The sequence below is a fragment of the Notothenia coriiceps genome, unplaced genomic scaffold (genome assembly GCF_000735185.1).
Source record: "Notothenia coriiceps isolate Sejong01 unplaced genomic scaffold, NC01 NC01_scaffold00000865, whole genome shotgun sequence".
In the NCBI taxonomy this organism is placed as follows: domain Eukaryota; kingdom Metazoa; phylum Chordata; class Actinopteri; order Perciformes; family Nototheniidae; genus Notothenia; species Notothenia coriiceps.
The window spans coordinates 1-10,134 of NW_011333566.1; the positions used below are offsets into that span (position 1 = coordinate 1).

At 40.6% G+C, this 10,134-nt stretch overlaps 1 protein-coding gene and 1 long non-coding RNA gene across 2 annotated transcripts; both read right to left on the reverse strand.

Annotated features, from left to right (window-relative positions):
* Window positions 1-61: 61 nt before the first annotated feature.
* LOC104957632 (uncharacterized) lies at window positions 62-4,253 on the reverse strand. Its single transcript, XR_799683.1, has 3 exons — window positions 4,172-4,253; window positions 3,790-3,864; window positions 62-290 (listed from the first exon to the last, which is right to left on the reverse strand). It is a non-coding gene; the product is annotated as an uncharacterized lncRNA (long non-coding RNA).
* A 752-nt stretch (window positions 4,254-5,005) lies between these two features.
* On the reverse strand, window positions 5,006-9,431 carry LOC104957640 (casein kinase I isoform epsilon-like; the record flags this gene model as incomplete). Its single annotated transcript, XM_010785284.1, has 6 exons — window positions 5,006-6,698; window positions 6,788-6,855; window positions 7,626-7,765; window positions 8,449-8,644; window positions 8,943-9,091; window positions 9,210-9,431. Coding segments are annotated over 5 exons (740 nt in total), but the record flags the coding sequence as incomplete, so codon positions are not given.
* Between the last annotated feature and the right edge of the window lie 703 nt (window positions 9,432-10,134).

Genomic DNA, 10,134 nt, shown 5'->3' on the forward strand with positions numbered 1-10,134 from the left:
CCATCTATCCATCCATCTATCCATCCATCCATCCATCTGTCTATCTATCTTCTTACCTGTTGACATGTGATCAGAAGCGCTGTCCAAACGAAAAAACCCGATATGGTTTGTGCAGTGGAGGTCATGAGGAAGAACGTCTCCTCTGGTGTGACCAGCGGTGCTTCCGGTACCCAGGAGGCGTTGGACTGCTGTGGGGCCACGGTGGCTGGGGGCCCCGGGGCGAAGCCAACAGGGGGGCCATTCCCCAAACTCTCAGACAGGGTGAGGTCCCGCCGCCAAAGTAGACCCATCTGTATGGGGAAAAGGGTGAATATGAGATGTAGTGCAAAAAGATGCTGTTTAGGTAATGTAGCTAAGACATGTTAAAGAGGCCATATTATGTATTTTGGGGTTTCCCTTTCCTGTGGTGTGTTATATAATCTGCAAAGGCTCAAATCCAAAAGAGTTTCTCTCCCACACCCTCCCCCCCCTGCCTGAAATGCCTCCTTTGGACTCCTTTGTTTACCACCGTAACATAATGACATCACTAAGTAACACTCACGCTTCTCTTAGCTAGCGCTCAGACACATTGTACGTGATAGGCTAAGGGGCGGGACATCTCTAAGCGTTAACCAATCACAACAGAGCTGGCCAGCTAACCAATCAGAGCAGACTGGGCTCTGGTTTCAGACAGAGGGTGAAAAGAGGTGCTGCAGCACATAATAATAATAATAATAATAGAACAAACAGGAAGAGAAAAGTAGGAAATTGCACAGATCTATAAATAGATTCTGTGGATAGAAACATTTTACTGGATCAAAAAAGTCAACAACAAAAAAAGGAGGCAAACACACCACGGAGAAAGGGGGGGGGGGATCACTGTAGCACAGGAAATCAGTGTGACAGCCGTGTGCTCAGGGCTGCTGACCCAATTTTTCCCTCTGTGATGCTGTGTAGCTAGACATGACGCTGAACATATTTTTAGTAGAACAGTATCACACATTCAAATATAGACTTTCATGTTATTTAAAGTCACTATATATATATTGGATTATCATATGTATGAGTTAGATAAATACGATGGTTCCATTGATCCCAATTAAGGAAGCTTGTTATATATTGTTCACTTCAGAATGCATTTCACTTCTGCTGAAGATCTTGTTCTCACAGCCTTTTTTGGTGGCATCTCTCAAATGATTGGGCACCTATTAGTGTATTTGCACACGGCACAATACTCGCCCTTATACAGTAGTATGGGGCGTTACCTATGCTTATGATGCCACATGTGCTACAAATTATGCTATACTGGGATTCGTCACTTAGCACACCTGGGTAGGATGGATTGTAAAAACGTTATGCATTTTGAGTACTTTTTTAAAATTGTATTTAAGAGAATTTTGCTGCATGAGGCCCAGTGATACCGTTTCCAGTGTTGTTGAGTTGCTTAAAGTAACATACAGGTGCCAAAAAATGTGCAAACCATGCAGAAATACAAAGTCCTATATTGTCTTCATTGGTTTCTGTACTGTGTCTTTCAACCCTAATGCTTACACTGCCAGGTTCCACGTCAGCACAATAGGAAGAAATCAATGCCAGTTGAAAACACCCTCTCTCGATGCTTCAAAATGACTTGTAATTAGGGGAAGCAAAATAAGTATTGTCTATTAAATGATGTTGCACTGATTTAGACAAATGAAAATCAGGCTGGCCAAACCGGAGCTTGCGGCGTCAAAAGCAGACAGGAAGACGCTCCACGTTGGCACCCAACAGCGAACACCGTGTGTGTGTGTGTGTGTGTGTGTGTGTGTGTGTGTGTGTGTGTGTGTGTGTGTGTGTGTGTGTAATTGCTGTTGTCTAATTTTGTCTTTTTCTTATGTACTTTAAAGTTATTTTATTTTTTGAAAAAAAAAAAAAAAAAATGGTGCTTCTGGTTGTACATGTTGTGTATTAATCTCAATAAAAATGTGATAACAAACAAAAGAAAGATTCTCCATGTGCCAGCGCCCGTTTCAGATCATCGCGGATCTCTGTCATACCTCCAACCACGCCATGTCTTGGGTGTGGATTCCGGAAAGGCGATAATTTAATCATTCGCAGCGAAAACTAATTCCACGATGACTTTCAAACCCCCCCTGTGCACCAGCTATATATAGGTTGGCGCTCGATATGGTTATCGATGACTCACGCTGTTTGCCAGGGCCTCAATCAGCGTGTGGCAGTGCAGTAACATGAAACACATCGGTGTGTCACACGGCAGAAAACGCTGCTAGGGCGGTTTTAGACAACAGAAATTCTTCGTCAACAATATATATATTTTAATTTTTTATTTGATTAGATATATTTCGAATACGTAAAACAATAATACAAAAAAATAATAAGAATAATAATGAAATTTAACATGAGAATTATTATACAATACAAAGCAGTGTCAAATTAATATACAAAAATATATCTGATTCTAAATTATATATAAACAAATTATCTACTTAATTACACGTCCGAAAAGGGGTGGGAAGAAGTTTACACTTATTTAATCCCACCCCTTCTCCCAATAACTAAATTATTAAGATTTTTTTTTTTTTCTTTTCTTAGGATATAGTTAATTTAATCTTCAAAATATGTCTTGCTCACAAAGAATCATAAAAAAGCACCACTTTACTAATTCATTCCTTGGAAAGAAGTCATCCATAATGACAAAACTATTAAAATAACTGACCAATTTGTAAACTAATCGAATAAGAGTGGGCAGCTATTAAAATTAAGATTTCTAACAACATAAACAGTTTTGAGGAGGATATACTAAAAAACCCATTATGAGTTATCTCTGTTTCACTTTTCTTTCTTCAATGTATTGATTAGGAGCTGGGCCAAATATCAATCTTCATCGTTTAATATGTTATCTAATTTTTCACAGCCATATTTTTTATAATTTAGTCAAGCTTGTAGCATGAGGATTTTTTATGTAGACAGTTACAGTTTGATAACTTATAATAATAATGGATTTCTAATGTTATAATCATTATATTGACGTGTCCAAAACATATGTAAAGGAACTATTATTGTTCCTATATTACTGTGTTGAGCTCATTGTTGTTATACCGGGGGGGAGGTCTTACCATTTATCCTGGTATCTTTTGATCATATTATCTGACGGATAAGACATGTGGTTGGATATCGACCACACGTGGATGCATGTAGATCAGTCCAAACATGTTGTCTAGAAGATCAAATCTGTTCAAATGAATATAGGTCATCATATCTGTGTTTGCTGTACAAAAGCACCACCAGCGACAACATACAGCGACAACAAAGCTCAATGCTTCCCAGTGGGCCAAAGACAAGAGAGAGAGGCACCTCATCAATCCTGCTGACTGCACCCATGGGTCGGTTTCAAAACATGCATTGTACTTTGACCTGAATCGAACCAGCAGTCATTGTGGCAGGCAGTCATATGCCCCAAGGCATGAATCATACAGTGAAGCATCCGGCCATAGAAGCTGGCTGGGATCCACCTGAGGCTCTGATAACCACAAGATCATTAACAGTGACCACAACGGATTACAAAGTGCAGCTAGAACAAATCCCTCAAAGAACCAGGAAGCAGGTTGTTCAGTGTGCAGGCTGCAGATCAGTACAGAAAATCGTGCTGCATACAAGATGACATCATACTTAATGAAAATCCTTTAGGAGCAATATTTACATCACCACAGCCGATGTCGATCGTTATATGTAAACAGTGAGCTAATAAAACATGCTAAACAGGGGGAAATGTAGCTGTTGTTGGGTGATAATGGCTCACTGATCACTCACCTCCTCTGCAGTTGTTTGGATCTGCGTTGAAATCACAGCATCAATTTAGCTCATCCTCTCAAGTCGATTACAAACCTTTTGGAGTAGAAAAAGTTATTTTTTAACGCTATAAAATTCAAGCCAACGTGGGAATCTAAATTAAACAACACATTAATGTAGGAACCCATGAAATGAGCCTCTTATTTGATAAGAAATGGCAAGTATTAACAGCTGAGCATCAACTACGCCAAGCGCTGCTAGCCGTTAGCCACTGTTAGCTTTATTCGCCTAGCTTACTGTTGCATCTCCCCGTCAAGTCAAAACAAAGCAAATAAGCATAACATGTTTTGAAAAGAGTCGCATTCAATTACAATATCAAAATGAAAAACAGTTTTCTTCTCACCATTTCCCCATCCAAAGCTGATGAACTGGACACCGTTATTTCATCCACATCACCATCTGCAGTTCAGTGCATTAACAGCAGCTGCCACACAACTAGTTTGCGCATGCGCAGTCATGTTTATTTTTCATGGATCTGTTCATGTAAACTAAGGTAGACTGCACTGCATAGAGGGGTGGACAAAGTATTAATATTCTGAGTACTTGAGTAAAAGTACCAATACCACACTGTGAAAATACATTTCCAGTAAAAGTACTGCATCGAGAATGGTACCCCAGTAAAAGTATTTAAGGATTATTATGAAAATGTACTTAAAGTACAAGGAGTAAAAGTACTAATTTAAAAAAAGTAAAATTAAAATATGTCAAAGCAAAAGCAGCAAATCTTCACATACAAGAAGCTGGAAGTGTGAAATATTTTGGAACAAAAACCTCTTAGAAAAATGACTGCCAACTATGTTTCTGTTAAGAAACTTGTGGTTTTAATTACGAAAATATAATGTTGGATGGTTTAATCTATACCAAATAATCCCATTTTAAAAATGTGTCCCAAGTATTGTGTGTCAGGATCTGAATGAATAAAGTAACTAATAATTGGATCTGTAAAAAAAAAAAATGTAGTAGAGTAAAAAGTACAACATTTGCTTCCAAAATGTAGTAGAGTAGATGTATACAATGAAAACACTAGGTTAAGGTAGAATTACCTCAAATGTGAACTTGGTTCTTGAGTAAATGTAATAAGTTACTTTCCACCACGTTATGTCCAAACACACACTCATCGTTACTTAGTAGTAGGCAAAAGATGTGACGATAATAAAAGGTCAGCAAAAAGTTGTGAGCAACGTTATTCATTTTTATTACTTCATAAAATATACACAAATACTGTTGTAAATAAAGTGTGTTAAAGAACTGTACAAGATATCAGTACACAATACATAAAGTGAAATCCCCTGGCCTCTTCCTCTCCTAGACCAATCCCAACCCGACAGTCACGATGCCACTGGGTCACGTGGCCTGTACAAAGGTAATTACACACACAGTACACACACTGCTATTTACACATCCCTGCAATTGCATCAGTTATGTTTTCTTTTGAATGACATCATTAAGGTTGCTGGAGGTTCAAATCCAAGAGGTGACATCAAAACTATTAGTATGTACTTTTTGCAGGAAGGAATATTGAAAGTATTATACGAGGACAACTGTTGAAGCATGGAAAAACAGAAAGGACAGGCAAACGAACACTATTTCTAATAAGTTACAGGAAGATGAAATGACACAGGAATAAGAGGACAGACATATAAAAAATAGTTTAACATAAATAGCAGAGAAGTGGGATTAAAATCTGCATACAAAATGGAAATCGTATTCTTAGCAGGGATTCACTCAGTCTCACACACACACACACACAATATTAAATGACCCAGCTGGCAAAGCAACACAAGCCCCTCCCCCAGGTTAGTACTTTAAATATCTAAAATTCTGCCCCCAGCCCCAATGGATGTCATTAGTATGCATTGTTCTACTTTAAAAACAGATAACCACAGTTTGGCTTTACATCAAAATTAAAAAAAAATATTTACAGTGAAGTAAACATTTTAAAAATTAACAATTGGATGTCCCACCCCCTCCCTTAGTAATCCCTAACGGAGCCTGCCCACTCCCCTATGACCTCCATAAGAAAAGGAATTAAAAAAGGTAACATTTAGAAGTATCATCAAAATTGCAGCCACTGTTTCTTAGCCAAACGGGCAGCTCTGTGGTCAAATACGCTGAGAATTTCCTGAGGCGCTTCCCTCAAGACGTGGAGTGTGTCTTTGCAATATCTATGGTCCTTCTTCCCCTTACCCGGCTCACATTTCAAAACAAAAAAACAGGCCAATTAAGGGGTTGTGGAGGTTTTGGTGGCCGAGTTTTCACGACGTGGATGAAGGGCGAGCAAGCACCATATGCTACTTCACCGGAAACCTTACAGCTAAAACATCACTTCCTGATCCTCTTCAGAGCTACCTCTCCTTCAGTCCACTAACCTCTCCTCACTTCTAGCTGTCATTTCTCTCAAAGCAAAGAAAGGAGCTCCAATTTGTGATATCCTCACGAAAGATACAAATATGACATACACAGAATCGTTTTTGCGGTGTTGAGCTGAAAAAGCAATCGTTACTTAGCCTATATCAAATCACTAAGATGACCTTTGACGAGAAACATGCACGTCCCCGATTACTTTCTGCTTCTTTGACGCCAACAGCTCTTCACATTTGTCAGACAGAAGGTACAGAGGGAAATGTTTCGAGGAGTGGTAGGGTATGATGAACCATGGAGTCAAAATGGTGAAGGAGTGTTTGCTTTCTGAATGGTGGTGGTCCACGCTTCAGCAAAAAGACTTCTGTCACAAACTTCCCTGGATCCTTAAAAGAAATGAACGTCCATTTCCTAAGATCCATGGGTCCATTGGCAATCATCTTTTCATAAGACAAGGTCAAAATAAAAGGAACAAAATGAAATGGGAGCGATGAATATACCTTGCAGCCCTGTAATGACAAAGGGGAGAGTTGTTAGTGAGGGCGGTGCATTTGGAAGCGGTGCGTTTATGTATTTGGAAGTTTAAAGAACAGCTCACCTGTCAGTTTCATGTGCATGCAGAGCCAAAGAACACTACTTCCCCAAGTGCTCAAATGGCACGCTGACCTGCAAAGGAAGAAGAGATACGTTTATTTATTTAGAACATTTCAACATGAGGCGATTCTAAGTGCTTTAAAACAGTCAAAAACAATTAGGATACAGTGCAACAGACACAGTAAATCATGACATGTAAAAAGTGTTATTTAAAACACAAGAGGAAATAGAATAAGACAGGTAGAAAATGACTGCAGTTTAAATATGAATAGTTGTTGGATCCATTTCCCTTGGTGATGTAAACCAAACCCACAAATACCTACACAAACTGCCAGTTACTGGGACACGCACACCACTGGAAGCTTAGCCAACTGATTTCACGAGACATCTTTAGTGCATGACAGTATGTAGTTAACACTTTAGAACAATGTAATCCAAGTTATTGTCCATAAAACTTGAGGACCGGATCTGAATGAAATTGCTGGAGTGAAGCGTCAACACAACAATAACGTTTCTTTATTAGCACTAATACTTACAAAATGTTTTACGTGTGATTTTAGCACCATCTTTTTAAAGTTGTGGATTGAAGAAGTGCTGAAAGATATTTCACTATTACTCCTTGAAGTCTGTATGTATGTTGTTGATAAATGTTCACATTAAAATGCTGTGGCAATATTAATTCAGTCGTAACCGAGATGAGTCTTTTAAACATCGGCTTGATGAGATGCTTTTTTGAACGTAATTTAAAATGTTATTTTTGGAGGATAATTGGCTTTACTTCAACACATATAACATTTTCATAAACGACCACATTTCTCCCACTCATGTGTGTGTTTTCTCACCTGCGATGTGGAGATTCTGGATGCGTCGTGGCGGGCTGTGAGGTCAGAGGACGACACGTTGGCGGGGGCTCCGCGGTGCAGCCGCATGCTCACCTTCCTCTCCCTCTCCGCACGAGAGATGGCACGAGGCGACGTGTTCCCTGAAATGATGTGGAACGTTCAGAACTGACCACAAGGTGCGCAGGTATTCAAGAAATATAATGTGGTGTCAGTATAGTTAATTAAATGGGATACAGGCTGTGGGGGGGGAAGGGGCAGTAAGTAGGAGCACTTCATGAGAAACATTAAAGGTGGTGTGTTGAGGCCTATACTCAGATGGTGTAATAACAGTGAAATATGGGTGTTTATATGGGAGAAATAACTGTTTATTATGAGTGTTATAACTAACTTGGGTGAACAATGGGTGTAAAATATGTGTAATAACGCCGTAATAGGAATGACAACGGAGTAATATACGTGTGATGGGGTAATATGTGCGTTAGAAGGGTGAAATACGGTTGTAATAACTTATATGGGTGAACAATAGTAACATGGGTGTTATACATGTGTTAAAATGCCATAATATTGGTGTAGCAACATTGTAATATGAGTGTTATATATTTGTTTAATTTAGTGTTGCCGACAGGTGTCATAACATAGTATAGGGATAACATGGATTTAATAATAATATTAAATATATACTCTAAATGGGTAAAAGTCATATTCTGAAGAAATACATGAAGTTGTGTCAATTTTGACATTAGAAAAAACTAATGAATTTGTTTTCAGAATTTTATTTTCAGACGGACCACAGGACTTTGAGATGAGTCGGCAGAAAACTCACCGGACTGCTGCACCCGCGAGGCGGGGTTGGAGACGGCCTGCTCCGGCCCGTTCCTCACTCTGTTGGCAGCTGCAGGGAGGGGCCCCGGTGGGAGGCCCCGCGATGCCGACACTCTGGGGGCTCCTGCGACCCGCTCGTCATCTACCGCCCTCCGCTCCCGCTCCCGTTCCCCGTCCTCAGCTGTTCGACTGGCACCCTGAGACATCAAAGAGCTTCCATTAACAAAATATAGCTCCAAATTAGCGTATTATATTTTCGGCAGTGAGATCTTTTCACGCTGATGACAGACTTAGTTTGCGTCTAGGCAACATACTAAACACTTTAACTAATGCTGTGATGTATTGTGATTTAAAAAAAGGTGTCCATTATCATCTGGCCGGGGACAACAGCTGGAAATTAGCAATGTTGGCCAAAACTGCCCCATTTACTGTTTTTTGTGACAGTTGATCAATGGGGATTGTCCAGGACACTATAAACAAAACTAAGAAACTCACAAATTTGAGCATGTTCCAGTCGAAGACGTAATCGTAGGAGAATCCCTGGCGGTGGAAGAGATTCCTGAAGAGCTGTCGTAGGTAAGAGTAGTCCGGCTTGTCGTCAAAACGAAGCGAACGGCAGAAATTCAGGTATGTGGAGAACTCGGCTGCAGGAGAGAACAGACGTGAAGAGAAACTCAGGATACTCAAAACATCACAGCACATGAATTAGCTGAATAAAACTCAATACTGCAGCTGCCACAGAAACGCAGAATCATAACTTACAGGGGTATCCTTTGCAGAGAACCTCGATGGGCGTGGACATTTTCTTCTCACTGATTCGCTCGTACTTCTGTCTCTTGGTGGCGGCCTTGAGGCCCTGCCAGGGGAGGGAGCCCAGGTTGAAGTACATGAGGACATAGCCCAGAGACTCCAGGTCGTCACGTCTGGACTGCTCTGTGGACACAAGGCAGGAGAAGGAGTCAGAAACAGAGAAGTCAGTTGGTGCTACGACAAAGGATCCATTAAAGAGGCCCGATTGACAGTTTTTATATCACAAACTACCGTCTTCGTCTGATGACTTTGAGGAACTGCAAAACGTCACAGCTTAAAGTGGCACTCAATCGAGACAAATAGTCAAGAATGAAAAAGGACTTCTCTTAGGACGATATGTAACAGGGTATATGCAGGAATCCTGAAGTCAAATGTAAGACCTTTTCTAAGACCCTTTCCATACATTTTAAGAACTCATTGCCACTCGGAGTTTTAACCGGTTACATTGGCGACACACTTCACCTCACATTTACTATATACAGGGTGTTTCTCAATGTCGAGGAAGGATGCTCCAGAGCCACTATTTCAAGGATGCTACGTCATCGAGTGCCCGCCGAAGGACTGTTCCAATGTCCAGGATGCTTGGAATTCTACCGAGGCCGGCGTCCTTCGTTGCAGGACATTTCGAGGCTGCACATGTGTAGACTCCGCGGTCTTAAAATCCCCACAATGCTTTGCACACGGACCAATTTCCAAATCTTTGGCGGAAATTGCGCTCCATTTAAGGCGGGGTCTCGCATATGACGCACACCTGTTAGCCTGTTCCACCATTCTTCGTTTTCCGAGGCTAGGAAGGATTCTTGCCTCGCTTCTGAAGGACCTGACTCGGAGGGACATGTCCTACCAAGGAAGCATCCTCGACATTGAGAAACACCCA